We start from the raw sequence: 24114 nt of genomic DNA on the forward strand, positions 1-24114 counted from the left end.
ATGCTCTGATTCTTACTGCAGAGAGCAACTTTCTTGTTTAAACACTAACAAAGAACAGAGGAAGGAAAGGGACCATGTTATCAAGGGAGGAAAATATATCATATCAGAACTTTCAGAAGAGTCAGGCAAAAATGAAAATTTGGGTTTGTTTTTTGGTCTGCTTCAGAGTATCAAAACCCTCACAGAATTGGTGTTTCATATACAGAAAAGTTTTGTGCAAAAGAAATTGTCTTTTCCCTGTACCCAGTACTCTGCCTGCCTTTTTCTTTTCTTAAAAAACAAAGTCAGGCCCCAGTTAATGCGTAAGCCTTGGATCTGATCCAGGCACATTTCTCTCATTTGCATGCTGAACTTGCAGGTAGCCAGTTAGAGCATAACTCACACAGCAATAATTGTTCCTCTCCCTTACTCTCAGATGCCATATCCGCAGGAGACCTAAAATTCTGGGAAGCTAAGGAGACCTAATAGTCCCATTACAAAAGTATATTTGCCTCCACCTGTATTTAATGTGCTCTTGAAAACAAGCGCAACAGAAAGACCTGCCTCCAAATTTGTAACCCAAGCACCGTGCTAATCATGACACAATTTTAACCACAGTCCACTCTCCCATTTATTTGCATCCTTGACAGTAACTCTGAATACATGAATTAGTTTAACCCTTGTCTCACTGTAGGTGAGAAACAGTCAGCTAAAATCCTTGTAGCAGAAGACAACTGATAAATCTCTAAGTCATCAGGACAATATTCAGCCAGCTTACCCACAGTGGAAACAGTAGATCCAGCTTCATCTAACACATCCACAGGTTCTGCCAGTTGCAACTGGATTTTAGGAACCACAGTCAAGATGGCCAGTACATCCAAAGCATACCGTACGGTGTCGTTCCTGGAAGACAACCACAGAAGAACTTCATAAAGGTGTATGCACAGAGCTGTTTCAGTAACATAAAACAGTATTCGATCTACTCTGCTCCAATGAATGAAATTAAGCCAGTAACGTCTGCTGTATTTGATGGTGCCTTTTGACTTTAGAATGTTCCACTCTGAAAGGGCTGGTCCCCACAGAAGGCAGGGCTCACATGCACACCACTGCCTGCAGTCTGCCAGCATTTACCACGCACTGCCTACAGGCTCCTAAAAACACTCATTTTGTATTTATAAGAATAAGAGTGTTAAGACTTATCCACAAAAATGTTATAAATAAACTTTTAAATCTAATCTAACTCTACATCTTAGTTGGGAAACACTACTGTCAAAAATACTGTCACCAGTCAACTAGAAAGGAGGTTTTTCTGAAGTCAAAACTGTTTAGCAGTGAAACAGACAACTGTGATAGGGAAAAAGGCACCAACTTAGGCTCCAGTTTAAGAGAGACAGAGGAGTGAGGAAGATGAAAAGAGCTGTTCAGCAAGAGGCAGAAGAGCAGAACAATGGAAGAAAAGGGGGGGGGAAGGCCTGCAAGCTGTTTGGAAAGGTAGGAGTTAACTCAGGTAGCAATTAGGAACCAGCTATAGAAGGTAAGAAACAGGAGAACAGAAACTACCCAGGAGAGTGAAACCTGAGAGAGAGAAGGGGTGAAGGTGGGGGAGCAGGAATTGCAGAAACAAAACAGATTTCAAAGGCTTTCAAGCTAAGTTAGGCAAGCAACTCCTGTAGGCAGCCAAAATAAGGAGGAGGTAGTCCTGGTGATAAGAATACTGCTGATGACAACTAGGTACAGGAGACAGTGAGTCACCAATGAGCATATCCTAGAAACGACTAAGCTTCACTCTGGGGAGCAAGTGGTCATTAGGATAGACAGAGGCTGCAACTTTGCACCCATCTTCCTCCTGAACTGGGGACAGGATCCTAACAGTATTCTATCAGAGCCTGGTGGCAGTTCCCTGTCTTTTGTAACAGGAAGGATGCTGCAGACTTTTTGGGGGTAAGAAGGTGGGGGTAACAGATGCCACAGAAAGGTAACAACATCACGGTGTCCCCACAGTTTGCCTGTGACCAAGACGAGGGAGGAATGTAAAGATAAGGTAAGTGTGAGGTAAACTTCACGTTAGTAGAGAGGATTAACAGCTGAGGTGCATCATCTAGGGACAGGAACCTGAGCAATGCACATAATATTCAGCCTCTTTCCTCTCTCCAATACCAGCTGTTGCATATTCACACAACTTCTTTGTACGGTTATATCTGGCTCAGTAAACTTCAAGTACCAACAAATCAACTGTTGTTGATACACAGTGACTTCTCTAGAGACAACTAAACCTACTGCATACAAACAGACACCCCACCGCATTCCAGGATTAAGATAGGCTAGAAAATGTTGCAAGTTGAGAGTGAAATCAAGGCTAGAAAATGTTGTAAGTTGAGGGTGAAATCAAGACCTCTCTCTAATAAAAAGGCAAACAAATTTTGAAGCGATAGAAGTGGCCCAGAACTGTGATTAAGCACTATTATGATGCTGCTTTCTCAGAAATCAAAGGGCTGAGGCATTTTTGCTCTTCAGAAATCTCTTGACATCCCTCTCTCTACCTCAAAGTTTTTTTGTGCCTCAAAATTTTAGTCCTGCTTTCTATGGCCTTAACTTTCATAAGCACACGTAGTCACAGCACAAGCACTAACAAGTATGTGCCTGTTTTAAATGCTATTGGGGTAGGAAATCCAGAAATGTAATGTCCCACCCAAGAGTCACAATTTGCTGCACTCACATACAGCACTACAGCAAACAGCTCACCTTGCATAGTATGTCTTCCAGTTGCAGGCTATTGAAATGAGCTGAAGCATGAGCTGGACACAAGACAACTTGAGAAAAACCTCTGCTGGCTCCCAGTAGAGCTGTGCTGGGCCATACTCAATCAGGAACTCCATCATCTCCACAATCTGCTCATGAGTATAGGAGCAAGCCTGCAGGAAAGGGACAGCAACAGACCACAAGGCTTACAAACCTGCACATCAAATCCCCCACTGCTGGGATTTAACTGAGAACTGCCTCTATAAGATTAGACTACCACTGTTTTTTGCAGATTAAGTATTTACTTTCTGTTTCATTCCTCACTTATAAAAGAATACAAGTGTCACTATAGTATACAATAATAAGCTTAAGGATAATATCCTTTAAGTTTCTTTACAGTCTTAGAAAGCTTAGGCCAATTTAAGAAAAGTTACATTAAATTAAAATTCTACTCTGCTTTTAAGATACTAATCTAGTAGTTACTACACTGTCATTCAAAATACATTTCTGCTTAAGTGTTGAAAAAGGTTGCTAAAAATATTCAGTTACAGTTTCTAAGTTCAGACTACAAAACATACTGAAGAAAAAAAGGAAATTCCCAACAAGCTTGCCTTTCAATAGTTTTTTTCATTACACAAGAAGCTTACACACATTTCTTCAGTTACTGAAAATGAGTGATTTTTGCAGAAACACACACTTATATTTTCTTATTTCAGTTCTTCTAGAAAACCATCATAAATTATACCAGAAACCACAGGTGAAAAAAAATCCAAAAACCCTTTATAGGGAGAAATCAGGAAAAAAACAAATCAAGGCAACACCAGGATCTCCTAAGTAACTTCCAAAAACTATGGTGTCCAAAAGACACATTTCAGTTATCATTATCAAACATATTTCCAAGTTTTTCAACATTATGCACCTCTCCACACACACAGATTTTGTCCTTTCAGAGTTTCAAAGCTTAGAAAACTCCAAAAAATATCAAAAATAACCTGCCTTGAAGTTTCTGAGATGGAAAGGGAACCACAGCAAATGAGCAGGAACCTTAATCAAATGTCATTCAGATGAACCTCAAGGGCTGTTCTGCATTTTCCTACTGCAGCGTCATTCCACAAGACAGGAAAAAAGTACAAATAAAGCAATCCCTAACCCTATAAACCACACACTGCCTAGCCATTCCATTGGCTTCAGAGGACATCCACACATGTCTGCATTGGATTTGCTTGAAAAATGCAAGGACCATGTTAAAAGCTTGCAACATGCCACTCACCTTGTAGGGAGGCTGTGGATGGACCAGAACCCCACCCTCGGTGCGCTGCAGCGACTGCTTCACCTGCTCCAGTTTGATGGCAAGGTGAGCCTCAAAGTACCTGCGCAAGGCCATGCAGGTGTGTTTCCCAGTCTGGCGACTGGCAAATATCTCATCATCGCTCAGGAGGGCTCCTTGGTCTTCCAGGTTTAATATCTCCAGAGTGCTTATCTTCAGAAAGAGGTTGGGTGGGGGGGAAAAGTTTCCTCAGTTCACTCTTCAGTGCCAAAAGAAACCAACTACAACTCTCAGCTGCACTTGTACTAAGCCCAAACACACTGACTTTGCTGCACAGGCCATACAAGCACACTGAGAGCTGACAAAGGCTGTCTGAACAGAAAAGGGTATCTGTGTGGGTAAATACTGAGTCTAAAATGAACTGTTCCCCCTCCTTCACTCCTCATGAAGAGAGAAACCCAAAACTTACATCAGTATGGGTCTGGAGGCAGTGCTGTGTCCAGGAATATTAGGCACTATTATGGCACAAAAGCATGTGTTTACACCCTGCAGTGCTGATGTTCCTGAGAAACACAACCCAAGGTAGCAGGAGCACAGCAACACCCTGCAGACATTCCAGCTTTGGTATGTAAACAGGATAATTTTGTGCTCCTAAGGTACCATGGTTACTACAGCACACACAGAGTTGTACCTCTCCTGGAGCAAGGCTGGATTCATTCACATCCAAAAGGAAGCATAGCAATACTGCATATGTGTATGGAATGCTGAGGAACATTTGGACTGTCACTAAGGCACCACTGTTTGAGTAAGTACTTTTGAGTAAGTACTGCTTAACCTAGCAGTCACACCAAACAGCTCTCAAAGGGCAGCAATTTTCTAGACAATAATCATAATAAAAATAATGAATATAAAGGGATTCACACACATGTCACTTAGAAATCTCTCTCTCATCGCACCTGTCCATCTCTTGGGAACTGAAGAGGAAAAATCCCAAGCAAAACTGAACAAAACAACAGAACTCTCCACAGCTGCACTGCAAAAGGTGCAAAACCTGACACTAAAACCATGTTCCCTACAAAACCCCACAGCCTTACCAGGTTAACCAGGCGTCGGAGACCGTCGTGCCTGTCAAAGAGCTCCAAGACAGCACGGAAGGAGAAGCAAATGGAGAAGAACATGGTAGCATGGCAACAGCCCGAGGCATGGGAGCACTCCATCAGCCATAAGGTGTAGTTCACTACATCTGAAAGCACATTGTGGGGGTGCATGCATACCTACAAAGCAAAAGAACATTCTTGAGAAGGACTTCAGACAGACTGCTGAAGAGAATTTGTCCAAGGAGAATGAGGGCTCTTTGAGAAGCAAACAGGACAAATATCAGTCATTCCCAGCTTGACTTGGGGCATAAGAGACATGAAATAAAAAGTCCCATTACCAGTCCAGTCAAAAATAACCAAACCCTGAGAGACTAACAAAGGCTGATTTGGCAATCTAGGACTAGCATTTGGTCCATTCCCAAAGCTAAACACAGTAAATACAGAAGCCTTAGTGCAGTATAATTCCAGAGAATCCTTCTCCATACCTTTTCAAGCTATCCAAAGAATGATTTGCTAGAGGCAGAGAAATAAGAGAAGCTTCCACTGAAGAAAGAAATATTCCTCTCAGTGTAACAGTACCAAAAGCTATATTGAGGCCCTAGCAACCTCAGGCAGCACTGCAGCCTCAGAGAATTGCAAGGACCATCGAATGCAAGTCTAATGCCTGACTTTGTCCGGAAAAGGACAACTGAGCTGGTCTTTTCCTGTTCTCAGACCCTGCCTCTGAGATGTGCAGACCATGTGCTCAAAACTGCACTTTTGCATATGCCTGTTAGCTTCTGATGATGAGGAACTTGGAACCCTCTGCTAGGGTCAGTGCCAGGAGGAGCAGCACAGATCTGAAGTGTTGGCACCAGTTCTGTGCTATATGCCAAGTTTGCACTTTTCCATCTCTTCTCTGTTGGTACTGGACATGCTCAGAGAATACAGCTTGAGACCTGAGTCCATGCTTGGCATGGACTTTGTGACAAGGGACTGCCCTTTGAAACTAGCTTCCTCTGAGATCCAAAATGTATCACAGAATCCTGCTCAGACTGTACAGAGAGCAGGTACAGCCTTATGTGAAGATACAATGTCGCTCTGAAACAGCTGCATGGTTCTATGACACAGGCTGAGGATGTCACGCTAAAGGAACCCTCGTGTAGCACCCTGCCATAGCTTTTGATGTTCCTTTGGAACAGCCATGCAAGTAGAACCAGAGATAAGAACAACAGAGAAGGAAAAAAGAGTGTAGAGAGCTTTCTCGTTATGATGTTCAGAGACCAAAGCAGGTCACATGCAGTCTGGGTCCATCTTTCTGACATACTGGGCAAAAAGAAGCTAAGGAAACATTATTCCTTTTCCACCTTTGTCCTTATAAGGGAGAGGGCACAGACAGCCCTGATCAACCTTGATTACCAGAAGGGTTCAGAACTCACTCATACAAACACCTGCAGAACACAAATGCCAGCAGATACAGATACAGCCTTAAACAACCACTACCAGTCCATCTTTGCATGCTCAGGAGTCATAAGCATGTTGAATCACAGCACACATCGAGACAGCATCAAAAACTAGAAAGAATAAGCAGAAATCCACAGTTACTAGTTTAACAGCTTCTATTTTCAGCTGAAAATAGAAAAATCTCAGGAACAGGCCAGGAATCCAAAGCCATCATCCAAAACAGAGCAGAATTGAAGGGATAAGGTTACAACTTTGCAGTTGCTTTGAATGACTCCTAGAGCAGGAGCTCCCAAAGGCCACAACTAAATGCTCACAAGCTGAAAGTTCATCTTTTTTTCTTTACTTCTTGGCATGGTAGCAACTTCAGAATAAACTGGATCAGTTCACAGATCAGGCTCAGCACACAAGTGTTGCTGTCAGTAGAAAAAAAACTTCTTCAAAGCACCTGGGAAAGTGAAGCTTAAGGGAGGACTGCTGTATTGAACCCTCAGAAAAGGGGGCTTGCTGGACAGACACTACTCAACTCACAGGAGGATTGCTTTTAATAATTTTTTTCTATATTAAAATATGAGGTGAGAAACTTTACCATCATTATCAGCTGTTTTAAGATTTATAAGATGAGGTCACAGAGAACCTATAGTGTCATTTAATTTGGTTTTCTGACCAAGGCAGAGCAGACCTGCATGGGGTCCTGCTGCACTCTAACACCATCAGAAGTTGTGCTGCTGTCTGGAATCTGACTGAGGCACTGTGTAACACTGAAACTGTCTGCACTGGGAGTGTGCACGGAAAAAAACCAATCTCAGGTATGGGAAGCTATTGGAACACACAGGAAAAGACAGACAAATGAGAATGGACGAGATTTTTGTTGGGTATTTTTTGGAAGGAAAGAGGGAATAATAGGATGAGAAGGGTGATGAAAGTATTGAGAAAATGCTCACAAGGTCTTCAGTTAATTCCCTAGGAAATGAAATCCACACCCTTGAAACAAAACACTCAAATCACTATTGTTCACATACCTCCTCGTGCCTCTGTACATACCAAAACCATCTGTATAAATTTGCTTTTTAGCTTAGGTGTTTATTCACTATTTGAACACAGGTAGAAACACTAAGAAAGGATAACTAGGAACCACTGCAGTTACAGGACAAAAACAACTCTTACCCTCTCCATGGCATCTTGATTGTATGACAAGTAATACAAGCACATGGACACCCCTGTGGCTGCCATGGAAGGACGAGGAATCTCCAGCAGCTTTTGCACTCCTCCATGAGCAACAAACTCCGTTGCAAACTTGTTGTGCAGCAGCAATGATGCCAAATGCTAAGGAAGCATAAAAGCAGATTAGACTGGAATTCCTCAAGCTGTCATCAATTCCATCCCCATCCCAGAGAAAAACAGATGTCACAGAAAGCAAACATTCCATGCTTAGTCCACCTCATTTCCTCCTCCCATTATATTGAACCCAGAATGTAGTATTTATCCCAAGGACAAATGAAAAAAAATGCACTTTGTTTTACATATCTTGCAAAAGAAACAGGAAGTGCAGAATAACTCAGAAATTACCCAACAGGCCACCTTAAGGTCCTCCTATTCTTTTCAAATTCACTCACTTTCTATTACCACAAAGAACTATCTACATTTCCATTCACACTTTGTTTATATTGCTGACAAGAAGAATTTTACAAAAAGAAGTGTAAAGGCAATTAAACAGATGTCTGCAGCTGCACTGAAGTGTACTGCACACTGCTCTTCTGCATTACCATTACCTTAAGAGGAAACACTGTAAACCTCACTTCACTCCCAATTGAGGTAATCTACAGCTTTTATAGGAACTCTCTGCTCCTTGGAAATAAATTCCCAGACAAATGACAAAGATGCAGAGAGGAAGATGACACTGGAGGATCAGAGGCAGAGAAGTTACTGTGAAAGAGTGAAAGAATGCACAGAAAAGTTTAACTTGTGCTGCTGCACTGCAGGTTTGACTTGAATCAGGTGATTTTGTGTGGTTTTTTATCTTGGAGAGGTAACCTTAAAGGCTACTCACACAAAACTACTGTATTTCAGACACTAAGCTCAGAGAGGTCATGCTGGACCTTCTGGGAGTAAGACACTTATGCTTCTTACCCCTCACAAATGCCCCTTGGGATGGCAGTCAAAGGAACAACTCAAGAATGCCATCTAAGGACAGCAGGAACACAAGCACTTCACACAAAGTTTTATCCTTTTCAGATAGGCAGAAGGCAGGTGAAATTACTGGCACTTCTGGCACAATTCAGATCTTTTTATCCCACCACCCCCCTTTCCTGTTTTTTCATTTCAAACACTTCAGAGTTATAAAAACAAGATTGCAATGCATTCAAGTTGAGAGAAAGCCTATTCCAATCTCAGGGAATGGTGCAAGACACAGGCCTAAAGAAGGTTAGCACATGGAGCACATATATATTCAATGCTCTAACAATGTCCATGGTACATTTTACACATTATGAAAGTAATTTACCTTAAGGGCTTCAAAAGTGAGCAGCACATCGTTGGTTCGCTTCAAATCGATGTAGTACATCATCAGCTCCCTTGATCCCAGTTGCATAAAGATGGGGAGTAGCTGAGGAAACAAAAATGGGAGACTAGCTGAATGTTTCATGGGAAATACAAGCTCTGTGTTGGTTTATACTCTCTCAAACCCCCGATTTCCCCCTAGTAGCAGATACCTGTTGTGAGAGGTCAGTGGTAACCAGCTCCATCCATAGGAAGCAATAAAGGTTAACAGACCTCTTGTAATACATCTGCTGACTGCAGCAAGGTGCATGGCAGCTGCCACACGGAGATCTTAAGACTCTCCTTCAAGTGCGGCTATGGAAGTCCACACAGATACCACCCTGGAGAGAAGTTCCACCTTCCATCTGTGCAAAGACAACTACCCAACAACTGAATAGACAAAACAGGAGAGCAGGGCAACAAACCAAAACCCCTTGCATAATTCTTTGTAACAGCCTTATGCTATTAATTCCTATTTTTATATCCTATTATTGCGGGCATTATGGAGCAATCCAGATAGCATGCATGGTGTTAAGGGGATAATGGTTTCTCTGGCTCTCACAGAAGCAATGCACACATGTGCACACACATAACATATCACAAAGCAAAACTGTGTTGCTTTATACTGTTACAAATTAAGCTAAACCACCCCGAAAAGAAAAAAATGGAAACGCACTCCATAAAATCCGACACTGCCACAGTTCTTTGTTCATGTAAGTAACATCAGCTCTCAAAAGTATCTGCATAACACTGGCTCTGCCATTTCTCATCAGAACGACTGCAGAGGTTACACAAACCACTTTGTTTAGAAATTCAAGTTCATAATTTCCTCAGACTTTTAACTGCAGGAGTCCATCACATGCCCCACAGGTAACAGGAGAAATGCCTGCATTTCAAACACAGTGACTTGCCCTGTGTCATGTAAACAACCATCAAACTTAACAGAAACCAGAAATACAATTCCTAGTGCCATGCTCCAACTAATGGACCACACACCTGCTAGGTTCAGGTTTGAGTATTACCTACGAAGTAATACTCAAACTAATGACTTCATCAATTTGAAAGTCAATCACTCAGGAAAGGTAACTGATCCTAATCATACCAGGAAACACCAGAGAGCAATTTAACAGTTCTGCAAATCTTTCCCCACAACACCACCCAACTCTGTCAGGAGAATCAGAGCACAAAGTGCTCCTGCCACCTTCACATACTCACCTCTTGGTACTCCCCTAAGGGAGTCAGGTATTGAAGAATCAGCCTCTGCTCTATGGCAGGAGTCAAGGGGTAAAGTGTATAATTAGTGCCAATCACCCAGGGGGACATCTCTGACCAGCTACTATTGGACAGTTCCACGAACATGCGCTCTGGTTCCGAGGTGTTGAAGCCCAGCTTCTGCTTGGCCTTGCGGAATCCGTCTCTCTCGTGCTGCTTCCCTGATTTGCCTTTTCTCAGTCCCCCATCATCTAGCTTTGTAGCAGAGTTTACTCTGCTACTGGTCTTGTGACTTGAATCAAGATGAAAGGAGATCTCCATATCACCAGAAACTTCCTCTTGCTCTCCATCAACTGCCATCTCCCCATAATCCATATCCACAGCCTCTTCATCAAGAGGCAGCAGAGGATCCGATGGCACTTTCCGAGGGCTGGGACGCTTGTTCTCTTGTTTTGTAGTCATTTCAGTGACCTGTAACTCTCGTAGCCGACGAAGCACCAGAGCCACCTGTATCACAAAAGCAGCACACATGGGAACATGCTTCTTGCTTTGATCATGCAACTCTTCTCAGCTACATTTTTTGCTATCATCATCTAACCCACTCCAGAGCATAAACTGTCAGGTATGCTGTGGTGTACATTCACCCAGAGAAACAGTGGTTTCAAAGTGAGTAAGAACTCCAGTCCTTTTTGCTACTTTCATTCTAAAACATCAGTGCCTAGTCTCCTGTGTGAGAGCAGATGAGCTACATAGATGCTAACAGAACCACATATCAACTTACAGCATCCTTCCATCATCTCTGCCTAGCCTGGAACAAAGGCAACATTCCCTTTGGAAACAGTAGCTTTGGTAAACTGCAGTTCCACAAAACCAGAGGTCATGCTTTTACTTTCAAGTTGAGAAAGGAAGTTAATGCAATTCCGTATTAGTCATCACAATTTTATTGTGGTTGTCTCCATGTTGACTTACCCTTCACTTTCACCATCTCGTGAGTAAATCACAACATGCAACAGTTACGGATGCAAAGCTGCTGAAAATTTTTCTATAAGGAAACTATGAGTGAGTCTCATTAAAAAGTCAAGTATTTGCCTTCTTCGGTTTCCACTGGCAACTTTACCACAACTGGTCTAACAGAATAATGAGGCCCCATGTCCCAGTCTCAGAAGACACAATCAGGAAAGGATGGAAACAATGTAAGACCCACATATTAACTCATGAATGTGAACTCCTCATAAATGTAAATTTAATAAAAGTTAAAGTCTCTGCCCTCTAAAAATGAAAATGCTCATTACCAGTTGTGAGTTCTCATCCCTGTAATTAGCAGCAATGTCCTGGTTTTCCATAGCTCCTCCCAACAGCCCAGTCGCATATGTCCTCAGTGGCTGGTCAGCCTCTCGCGCCCACTTAAAGAGGTTTTCAACTATGCCTTCCTGGAATGCAGGAGATAAGAAAGCAGTTCCAACAGTTTAACTTCTCTGTCATCATGTAACAAAAGTATCTGAAAAAAAAAAACCCACCCTAAATCTAATCCTTTAAGCCGCATAAAACTATTCCCAGGCATCAGATATTCACATTTGCACACCTGTAAAAATATTCTGAAGTGGTCAGACAAGGCATTTCCTAGGAAGCAGCAAAACACTACAAGTATGAACTGATTAGCCCAAAGCTCCTGTCGGTTTCACTAATATAAATCTCCAGCAACTCAGCAGATTTCAAAGAAATTCTACATCAAGTAGATGGGAACTTGGATAAATTTCTTCTATTTCATTAAAAGCTTACTAGGGCTAAATTGAAAAGTCACTTAAGCAAGATACCTGGTGCCAGAGGAACTCAAGACTAATGACTATGCACCTGCACCAACCAAAACCCCAATTCTCAACACAGTCAGAAATTCACAACACCTGGAGAAGAGGAAAATGCATGCAAGTGCACCAATCCATCTATACAAAAACCCTAATGTTAAATATGGTTCATATTTTTAATAGTAAAAACCAGCAGTGTTTGAACACAGCCTGCCAGACAACTTTTCCTACAGAGGTTGATAAGCATCATTTAAAAATTTAAAACAGTCAATTAAAAAGACAATGGCTTAGAATTAAAGATTAAATTTCTTCCTCCAAATCACTATTTTATTTTGAAACATCAAATGACAACACAGCATTATTATGACAGGAACCTTGAATGATAAGTAGAATATGATAAAAGATCAGTGAAAAGTAATAACGAACAGACACATGTCAATGGGAACCCTCAGAGATTTTTAGAGTTGCCTGTCATACATTTAAAGACTGCTGTATTACTATTTGAATGTTCATATGTCATTAAAAAAAACAAGTCTAACTGATGAGATGTGAAACCCCGGGGTCACTAGAGGGCCTCTGTGACCAGAACAGCCCCTCTGCCAAGGGAACTATGAACTTCCTGACATACAGGAGCCCAAAGTGCCAGAATAGAGCTCTAGATGTTCTCAGGTCAAAAGAATAATAGTACTTAAGTTTAAAACTTCATTTAATTTCACCTTACAGAGAGCTTTAGTCTCGGGAAAAAGCTAAATCCTCCACAAATGGGGAAATATTGCTTTGCTTTTAAATTGTTTTGGGTCAAAGTCTCCCAGCCTTAGCTTCTGGACAGATCACAAAGATCACATATTAAATTCAATCATTCACAAAAGGAGCACATTATTCTTTTCCTTTATCACACTTCAGTGTTCATATCCATATTTCCAATAGTCAAGAAATTAATTTAGAACTTCAAACTTCAGAAAAACACTACATTAATTTTTACAGATGAGTTTACTGTGGCTCAGTAGTGAAACTGATTTTCTCCTCACTTTCAAGTCCCTGTGTGTTCCTTCAGAACCATCCATTTGTCAACATGCAGAAGTCTGATTCAGCTGTCTGTCACAGCTCCAGATAATCCCCACAAAGCATGTGGATTTTAGACTGCTTAGTTAAAGTGTGACTTGCTTATCACTTAACTCTAGCAACGCTATCATTCTGCTGGAGCTGCGGATTACGGGGCAAGACTTTTACAGCAAGTCTTACATGTTCTATACAGCCTGCTCCACACACAGGCCTATAGAGTAACAATTCAAATTACAACACTTCCCAAAGCATTACACTACATCCCAGCTCCTCTGTTTGAATTGGACATGTTATCCCTTAAAAAGCTGTGAATACCCAAGGTTTGATTAACTGAACTAAGCCAAGATCAAAAAGCCCCAAACCAATAGTAAGACTGAATAGATTAATCTCCCAGAGACAGGATTTCAATATGGTTTCTCCCTGGTTTCTCCTTTAGGAAGAAACGTTGGAGTACATAACAGAGCAAGCTTTAAAACCAAGTCTTAGTACAGGTGATACCTTTTCCTGGAAGACAACAGCTGTTTCCAGTCCTGGCATGATGTCCAGAAGAAGGCGACAGGCAGCAGTGTTTAATGGAGGCTCTCTGCTTGTCATCACATAAGCATTCACTAGCTGGAGAGGATCAGGAAGAACACTGGTTTGAAATTCAACTCTGACCAAAACCAGAGCAGTGAAAGCCTTACAGCTCCCATAGCAGCAAAATGATAAAGTTATAATTACTAGTGTGTAAGCCCTGGACCTCAGGACCAGCCTTTAACCTGCTCCCTCAGTGCCCCAGAAGTTGAAATTACTTCTCAAAGAAGCAATCAGAGAGTCTCTAGTCTGCTGTTCACTGACTATCTATCTTGAACTGATTTTTAAAGACAAATGCCTTGAAACAACAGTGTAACAATAATGGTGTAAACATGAAAAGATAATAGCTAAGAAATTAACATAAGAAACTGCACATTTTTCATTGCACTTATGTTTGCTTATCACCTGCAGTTTAAGGCAGAGAGCTACATGCAAGCAACCTGTCAGAATCCTTGCAGCAATGTGTGCTGATACAGGTACTTCCAGGAATGCAAGGGTAAACCAAAATTCTGGCTATTAAGTCATGTTAGAGTATAGCAATTCAGGAGGAAAGCCAGATTGATTCTTGTCCCTTAATTCTTTGCCTCAGTCTTCTACAGCTGATGTCCTCTTCTGCTCCCATAGGCAGCCCAGCATTTCAAATTACCCAGAGACAAGGCACTGGAATTAGTGGTATTTCCATTACAGACAGAAATAATGCTTTTGTACTTGCATAGAGGAGCTACATAATGATAAACCTTGAAAAGAACTAATTCCATTGTAACTACACATATTCCAACAGCTCATGACTCTCCCTTTCCTTGAGCCACTTTAATAGTGGCAAATGAGTTGCTCTTAAACCCATCTTAAAATCCACTGCTATGGAACAGAGAGTCCTGACACCACTAAAATAAATACTAAACAAGCATTGAGGTAAACCAGTGCAGAGGAAACAAAAGCCATAAGGTGATGTCAAGAACTGACAGAGCAAACCTACCGCATTCATGAAGTCATCATTCTTGAAAAGTATCCTCAGCAGGTGACCCAGCATGCACTCCGGGTCCGCCCGACCTGCAGGAGAGAGAGAAAGGCTCATCTACCCACCTCAGGATGTCAAGATCAATACTGAACTGCTCTCTTCAAACTGACTGTGGAATACTCTAGTGTCAGCACTACAGAGCACAAGCTTCTAGTGCAAAAGCAGGATCAGTCCTTGACTAGTGATTGGCACATTCAGGCTAAAAATTGCTTAATCTTAAAATATGAATTATTTAATATGTATCCACTAGGACACAGTGCTGTCAAAACTACTCAGGACATCTTACCCGGGTGTCGGTCATCAAATGGGTCTGGGTCCCCTTTGCGGTACTCCTCAGTCTCCTTCTCAATCAGCTCAGACATTCTGCAGAAGGAATGACATCGAGTGAACAGAAATCACACTAAGACTTCTCGAAGTGCACAACTCCTCACAGTATCATATCTGACAAAGTACTCTAAAACAGCCCATCACTTTTTACCTCAAAAGCATTCAGTGTCACCAGAGGATTTCAGACTGTCCACACAGGAGGGGAGAGAAGAGAATGGTCTCTACAATCTCATCCCCCCACTGTGCTCCAAAACCCACTGAACTCACATCAGCACCTCAGAGAAGTACAAGAATGACGCTCTGGGAGGCCAACATGTTTTATTTGCTCATGTTAAGAGTCCTGGTGGTGTTCTACAACACATACTATAGAGAATTAGAGTAAATAAAGGGCTTGAGTAGTACTTCTCACCAGCACAGTGTCTTTCTTTTGCAGCAGAGTAAGTCCTGAACAGGTGACTTTAGACCTATGATTTCAGCCCGTGCAGGAGCAGCTGCTCAAACTACGTACACAGAATTTCGTTATTTTGCGTATTACATTTCAATCATGTCGTATAACTATTAAATACTAAATACTTTTAAGTGTTGTGTAATTTCTATTCAGTTATCAACTTCCTAGCATATGTCAGCTACCACAACAGGTAAGAAGGAGAAATTCAGCTCCCTGTTCATAGACCTTCTAAATACACTAAATGCTTCTCCATATGAAAAAGATAAAATATTGAGAGTTGCTTTGAAGCTACACCTTCCCCTAAACTGAAAAGTAGCCTCAGCAGAAACAGAAATCTTATGCTCCAATTCATTTAGAATGAGCAGCAAGGGAATAAATTATTATTATTATTATTTTAACAAAAGGAAAAAGAGGGAGATTATCTCATGGGCAAGCAATAAATAATTCCATAGTTATCCAGTGTCTTTCTCCATGAAGTGCTACAATGCAGTTTGAGGTGAAATACAGAGCACTCAATTCAATTCAAAAAGCATTAGCAAATTAAATCTTATTTCCTTGGTATAAATCCCTCCCCTCTACCGAGGTACAGGATGGAGTGCAGAGTCTCTGTGCAGCACTGCATTTTAAAACAAACTCTTAACTCAGGGCAGACATCTATGCAGAGCTTATTACAGGGGAGGGAAAACTGCTGGAAGGCTGCAGTAATCCCTGGAATAATATTTGTCTTTCACAGGAGACTTCTGTTACAGAATGCCACCAACTTCTACTCCATTCTTGTTACTTTCCAGAAAATCTCCTGCGTTCCCAGGGACAATTAGAGCCATACCCAAACTTAGTCCTGCCTCTGAGCTACATTGATTACCAAGGTGACAGAGGATGATGCCTGCCAGATTGTAGGAACAGCAAACTAGCTCACCAGAAATGAGCAAAGAACTTCCCTACTTGTCTGATCTGACAATTATCCTTCAACAAACTGTTGATCCTGGAGGGTTCCAATATTTACTTTTGGTAAGCCTGATTGTGAAGGGATGCAAATTGAGTCCCTTGCTAATAATAGGTGGCACAGCTTGAGCTTCATGAAATCCTGGCAACAGCAAGTTACTTAAATACTCCACTGCCAGTTCCTCATTTCTTTTCCATGAGAACTAATAGCTTGAGGGGTACCTGCTGCCAGACAACTGGGGCAAATGGAGAGGTAGGAAGCAGCACCTTCAACTTGTCAGGTGTTTTTAGGTGATAATTAGCATTTTGGCTACATGCCAGAAAGGACAGACAGGCAGCATGGAAAGTGAGCACAGCACTTTCACCAGTGCATCCTGTCTGGGTAGGCAGCCAAACAGCAAGCCAGCTCCAGCTTCCCAGTGGTTTCAAGGATAACAACATTATCACAGGACAGATGAAATGCACATGAATCACCAATTAGGGCTTTTTATGAGACAATTTGTCACAACTGTTTGATCAACATAAAGAAAAAAAAAAAGCACTGCCTCTTTAAAGTGGAATATCGCCAGGGGAGGGGAAATATTCAAGCTTGCTTACAATACCCTTTTTTTAACTAACACATACAAAGGTATTTTGTGACCTGACTTGGATGAATCTATCTAGATCAACAGCTTTGTCAATTCTCAATTGAAGCAACAGGAGAGTCAAATCACTAACAAAGCTCATTCCTGCCTTCCAACATAGGCATCTGGTACACAAGGCTTTAGCACAGCCAATTCACAAAACACAAAACTTTTATTCAGGTTTCGAGATTTCTTTCATTCACTTGGTAATACATTGGTTCTCTAGTCCCTTCAGAGTTTGCAGACAAGATATAAGCCTCACAAAGAGCCACGGATTCTTTCCCCTTACTTCTATCTCATTTTTTCCCTCTTTACAACTGTCTGTGGAAAGTTAGTCAGATTCTCTTTTTCACTTGCCACAAACTCTCACTCTGGGAGCAGGGAAGGAAGAGGCACAAATATGTCAGTTTCACAAGGCTCCCAGGGATCTCCATGGCCTAACACGGCCAAACTAATCCTGCTCTACGCCATCCCTTGGCATTAATGGCCAAGCTAGGCCTTTACAGCAGTTTGCAACAGTGTAAGATGCTCTAGGATCCCATACCACAATGTAGGTGGTTTGTGGAGATGAAGTTATGATGTTAAACTGCTGATTTATTCCCCTGATGAAAGAGGCTCCTGGGATGCAGTGAAGGATCTGGCTCTCAGGATTTGCCTGAATGGTTGAACATGGCATCCAGTGTATGAACTAAAGCTCTTGCAGGATCATTTCAATTTACAGTATTTTGGAAAACCATGTCTATAAAATATTTATTGCTTGCTGACATGCTTTCCAAGCAATTTCCTCAGTTCATACCTTGTAGCACTCCAGAGTATGTAAAACCAGAAAACCAGCTTATTTGGAAGTGACAATTTAGCTGTGGCCTGTAACTGTTGCTATCACTGTTGCTGTCCTTGTCCTATTCCTGTTGAAGCACTCACTACTGCACTCCCACACATGCTGCCTTGGCATCACATTTAAGGGACCCCCATCCACACAGGGAAGTTTTCTTCCATTTAGCTCAGAAGGCAGAAGGAAGTACAAAAATATAACTCACCAACAAGTATGACCATAGTTTCCTCTGCCTTAAGTCTAAACCAATATACAGGGGCATTCCTCTGCCTCAGGACACTGGTCAACACAAGCTTCAGTTGGTGGGGATTCCTGGGAGCATCTCTACTAGCAAATCCTTTTAAACCTCTGCTGTGTCTAAAACTCTCTCCTCCAAAGAGACACACAGCTTTCATTGATACCTGAACCACTGTAAATCCAATTTGTCAGAGACAGTAGATTCCATGGCTATCTATCTCAAATAAATCTATACTATCTCCACTAGAGCCAAAATACTCAAGCTGTCACCATTCACAACCACCCTGCGTGCTGCACAGAAACCCTGAGAATCAACAGTTATCAGACCTGTCTGGGCATAAAAAACGTGGGGAGCTCAAGGAGCTGAGAAGCAAGAAGTGTCAAACTGCGATAAACACAAGAAAAGACATGCTTAATTCAAATGCCTAAATAGAATACAGTCAATTTCTGCTGCCTAGGCCTACAAGAAATAGCCTTGAAATAGCACATATGTTTCAGACAATATACAAAGATACACCAAAACTTGCCTCACGATTTTCAAGAGAGATGCTAATTTTCAAGTCTTTTGGATGGGTTTTCTGCTGCTCGTCTCTCTCTTTTGTGCTGCTATTTTCAAGTCACAGTAAGAACAGCTAAAGAGTTGTGCCCAGCAGATGAGGCACAGCACAGATCTGAACAAAGCTTCACCAGATTCCTGTTACTTCCAGCCAGTGCCAGCTCAGACTCTGTGACTTGTCTGACCCAACAAGGCAAAGCAGAGCAGTACAGACACCTGAGCTGCTCCCAAAGCACAGAGCAGTTCAGTCCTTCTGCACACATTAACAGGCCTTGGCTCTGCCAGCAGAGGTGTGAGGAGGAACTGGGAGGAACTTCATTCGATCTGCTGTTAAAGCAAGAGTACTATTCATCTGCCTGAGTGAAGCTTGGCTTGGGAAACCACAAATGCAACTGGTAATTCAAAATGTTTCTCTTGTAATAGATGATGTCTGATAATTAATGGTGTTACCTACACAGCTCCTAAAGATAATTTACTGGTCCAGGGAATAGTCTCCTCACACATACAATACGATGCCAGTCAAACAACATACAGTTTAAATAAAATTAATCAAGCCCTTACACCACCACTCTGATAACTCTTCTCATAGCTTCTCATCTGGATCAACATTTTACAAGCTCCAGGTGATGACACCAAAGTTACTTCAACTATTTAATGATTCTCCTGACTTCTATTATTTCAGAGAATTAAATTCTTGTTTTAGAAACAGTCTGTGTGAGATCTCTGCAAAAAAAAATTCTTATCAAAAAAATTGTATTTAAATACCACACTTACAGTTCAATATCCAGACCAAGAAAATTAATTACAGATTATCAGGTATGTGAGAATCTCAAGCAAAACCCTGGTGAAAGCTGCTGTCAAGTAACATCAGATACTCCAACTTAGGAATTTGCTTAATAGATCTTACCTGGTGAGAAGAGGGACCATGTCTTGCCCACTGCCATGTTCTTTCTCCCATTGCTCAAGCAAAGTAGTGAGCTCAGCCTTAGAGTCCACATGCCCAGATCCTGAAGTCATGGCTTAGCCTAAGGCACAGGTAACAACCAGGGGGGAAAAAAAAGGAGAAAAAAAAAAAAAAAAAGAAAAGAAGAAAAAGGCACAAAATGAGCAGGAAACCTCACTGTTTCACTATATTCATTGAAATAATCCAAATCATTTGAAAGAGGCAGATAAATACTCAGCAACGAGTGAGAAGCTCAAGTGACAGAATATTGCTTCCAAAGCTGAAAGCTTCTTTTTGGTCCTTTGCCCGAAGAATTAAGCACAGGCACACAGTCTGAACACAAGTCCTGACTGGTGCACTGCAGCCCTGACCAGGATGGGAGGTGCACACACCTCACCACAGGAGTGTTCGCTGCTCAGCCTTGCAAAAGCTCTACCTCAGTTCCATGAGCAGACCTGAGTTAGTCCTTTGTGGAGATTTCCTCAAGAACCAACCAAGCCAGGGCAGGAAGATTATGATCAGTGTCATTACTCCAGTTTTACACCTCAAGACGGCATGGAAAGTGCCAACAAACATCTCAGCTCCACAGTGCCAAGGAGGCAGCAGGGAGCAGATGCAGACAGTGGGAACAGCCCGCGAACAGCGGTGCTTGGGAAAGACCAGAGCCTGTTCGAGGCTTCCAGGAACAGCCAGGGGCTCCCGTAGGAATGATCACAGGAGGAAGCACCGGAGCAATTACTTCAGGTTTATCAGCCTTTACTTGCACCACAGCGGCTGACAGAAGATTTATCTTCCCACCCTCAAAAGTGAGATCCCCCTACAGAACTACTGAGGTACCATTTAATGAAGAGAACAAGCACTGTAGATTCTGTTTAAGTCTCTAAATTTCCAGTCAGTTTTTGTCAATCCAATAAAAAACTACTAGAAACATTAACAGTCTAAACTGTCTCAAAATACTGCTGTGCCCTTAGTTTTCAATCTGACAGTGATTGTTGTGAAGAGTTGTAATTTCTGGAAGAAGGAATACACAACCCTAATTTATAAATTGACCTTGTATTGGAGATGAGGGTGAGAAATCAAAGCAAAAGAGATTCCTTCACATCCCAAATCACACAATGCTTTCCAGCATTTCATCAGCCATGACACAGCCAATATCCATCTGTCATGACATTAAATACCTATTTGTCATAACTGACCCAGAGAAAGAACTTTCCAAACCAGTCTTAAATACAGATGTGTCTAAGACAGTGATATACACATCAACTCCTGAAATACATATCCAGGAATCAGTCAACTAACAGACTAGAGAGAGCCATAGGCCAACACAAATTACACAAGCATTTATAGCCCAAGTTCCCTCTGAAAAACACCACCATATTTAACTGTGTTGGACACCTCCAATTGCTTTAAAACCTTCAGGGAATGAAGAACCTACAGCTCTACCTCTGTCTCATAGCTGCTCTTGAATTTAATGTGTTGTGACTGGTTGGTTAAATGAGAGGCAAGAAATGAAGATCACTTAACTATGGAAAGACAAAACTGTGACTACAAGACATCCAGTCTGAAGAACATGAGTTTGATAAGTACTATAAGTACTATATGCTAACAAAAACTAGCTAAGTATAAAGATGATGTTTTCTAAATGACAAGTAATTATGATTTTATCTAGGGCATTCATTATTCATTCATCTCAGTACTCCAGGAAATTTGATGCAAATGCATAAATTGCTTAGGAAGAAACACTACCCAGATGCAGGCAACAAACATAGTGAGACTGTACACACACACTCCCTGAAATACCTCTGATAGGGAAAACTATTCCAAGCTCATAAAGTTCCATTTCCTTTTTCATTAACTGAATGCCACTTGCCAGCAGCACTTCAGAGCTTTTAAATATCACAGATAAGCATTCAGACAAATCCACTCTGGGCCTCAGAACACAAGTACTGTAATGGTATCTGCATTCAACCATTTCAGACATCTCTACCTTGATTCTGTACCCAAGGGATACTGAAGAAAGGGCACTGTGACCCCAGAGCTTGCACAGCACCTGTGCAGGCTCTTCTGCAATCTGAAGAACAGTCTTTCTTCCTCTAAAAACCCTTAACTATTCCTGCTAGAAAATAAGAAAGGTTCAGCAACACCCACAACAGGTCAACAAAGTTCCAGTCAGGAAGGCAATGGGAACTGCCCTCTGGGACACCCTGTGCTATACCACAATCAAGTGAAAACAGAAAAATCCCAGCAGTCCCCAAAACCTGGAGTAACTGCCTCATTAAAGTACATTATCAGTCTAAGTAACTGGTGCTAACACACAACTATTCTCCTGAAATAAAGCCAAAACACAAAAGTGCTTTTCTCTAGGTATACAGCAGGGAAAGTGAATGTCTCACAAAGGTGTCTCATCTATCCCATAGACTTGTCCCTACCAACTTACTCAAATCAATGCGACTGTTGGACATGGCACTGCAGAAATTTCTACTGTGCTCTTTTTCAAGAACTCCATCTCAAATCAAAGTGGAGAACTCTGCAGTGAGGACAAGACCAAAAATGGTATGCACTGACTTGTACCTGTCCATACTCCCAGCCAGAGGCCTGGGAGAGCAGCTCTGACTTCCACTCTTCCCCTCAGACAAGCTGCTGAACAAACTCCTGCTCTTCAGGAGCCAGCAGAAGGGAGCAGCTCTCCATCCCATTGTGGATTTAAATCAATAGCGGTAGGGTCTGGAAGTCTTTTTTAACAAGTTTTGAAAATCATGGCATGCTACAGACGTCAGTTACAGTATTTAACCAGCTAAGGAATGGAATATTTTTTCCCCAAACACCACTACTGTCAAAATACACTGGGAATCAATAGAACTGATATTAACAAAACATAAAACACTCAACTCAAAGGATTTGACTTTGAAAGACAAATAGTCACAGCCTTAACTATCACTGTGGCCACTGCCACAGAAAACCCACCCTTGCATGCTGCAGCACACTGGTGCACATGGTACTGTTTTAATATTAAACACCACTTAGCATTCCAGTTCACAGCACACGGTTTGTGAGCATTTCACTCTTCTGGGCTTAGATGTAAAAGTCTGACAGAAAAGTGAAACCTAAAGAAGCAATTCAGACACAGATTCTTTGATGTGCTCACATGTTTTTGAAACCTCAGACACCTTAGTGCTGGAGTCACCTCAATGAGACACCTCTGAGCAGCAAAAGAGTAAAGTCCCACTGACCTCTAACCACAATCCTCAACTTAGTGCATGAACAGTTGGAGAAGTTCAGCTCCACCCTTTGACACGAGTGTCACACCACCTGCTGCACCACCACAGGTCATCCACTCACTGATTTAGTGTTCAGGGAAAGGATTAGGAGGTCCTGAACACACTGACATCACACAGATCATGCACATTGTAAGTATGAAATCTCTCGGGGAAAATAAATCTATCAAGAAAGTCTGAAAAACAACAATTTGGTTATGTGGGAAACAAATCCACATCTTAGCAATTTAAATGGAAAATGAAAGAGCCACATAACAAAACCAAAAATCAGGAAAGAACAACCCCCCCAGAACTCCCAATTTTAATCAACGTCTTAGAAAGGTATTTAAATTAACACATGGACAAATATTACAAGAGGATTTATACATCCACATGTACAGAGACAACTCAAATTCTGCTAACTACACTTCGACCCAGCTTAAATAATCAAGTTTTACATTGTTCCTAAACAGGATCTATAGCTGAGGACACAATGTAGGGGAGACTAATGTGATACTGCAACATTGCAAGGGGAAATTAACTCACAAGCTGGAATCCACCTCAGTGCACAGCAAGCAGTAAAGAACTTGTGTAAATGCTTCCCTATTTATGTTTTAACACAAGTAATTCCTTAATTTAACAAGAAATAAAGTTCACCCTCTCATCACAAGCATTCTTTACATACATGAGATACCTGACAGCTGTTTGCCCGAACCTGTTGAGTCTAAAATAACTACGTGGAAGTTAATGCTGAAGCACAACGAAGTGACAACACTGGAGTTGATTGTGGAGAAAAACATGGCACAAAGTAACAAAATCCTCACAACATACCCAGCACAAGACTGTGGTTTGGCGTCATACACTGAAAGAAGTTCCTGTTTGCGAAACTTCCCTCTTCAACACAACACAACTTGGCTGTTACCACTGAACATATTCCCAATGTTGCTTCAGTTAATTGTTTAAAAATTCACCGACTTTAAGAATTAGGCTATTTTAAAGCCAGAGAAAGCCACAAGGTTATCTACTCTCCTGCCATTTCTGCTTTTACAACATAAAAGTGCAGGTCCGTTGCTGCTCTGCCGGGACAAGCACAGAAACAGGAACTCCTGTGTCTACAAAGCAAGGTAATAAACCAGCACTGTCTCGGTACCATCTCCTCCGCACGCGGCCAGCGGGAGCGCCCGCGCAGCGCAGGGCTCGGAGCCGCGGGCAGCGGCTGACAGCT

General features: G+C 41.8%; 1 protein-coding gene across 1 annotated transcript in view; it reads right to left on the reverse strand.

The window, feature by feature from the left end:
• VPRBP (Vpr (HIV-1) binding protein) overlaps positions 1-19719 on the reverse strand; it is a 46357-nt gene extending 26638 nt beyond the window's left edge. Inside the window, 12 exon segments of the mRNA XM_009084735.1 lie at positions 758-882; positions 2722-2891; positions 3989-4198; positions 5080-5259; positions 7690-7848; positions 9026-9127; positions 10276-10779; positions 11565-11702; positions 13635-13748; positions 14686-14759; positions 15014-15090; positions 19600-19719. Of these exon segments, the coding sequence (XP_009082983.1) occupies positions 758-882; positions 2722-2891; positions 3989-4198; positions 5080-5259; positions 7690-7848; positions 9026-9127; positions 10276-10779; positions 11565-11702; positions 13635-13748; positions 14686-14759; positions 15014-15090; positions 19600-19709 (1963 nt within the window). The 5' untranslated portion in view covers positions 19710-19719.
• Between the last annotated feature and the right edge of the window lie 4395 nt (positions 19720-24114).

The sequence above is a fragment of the Acanthisitta chloris genome, unplaced genomic scaffold (assembly GCF_000695815.1).
Source record: "Acanthisitta chloris isolate BGI_N310 unplaced genomic scaffold, ASM69581v1 scaffold27320, whole genome shotgun sequence".
Classification (NCBI taxonomy): Eukaryota; Metazoa; Chordata; class Aves; order Passeriformes; family Acanthisittidae; genus Acanthisitta; species Acanthisitta chloris.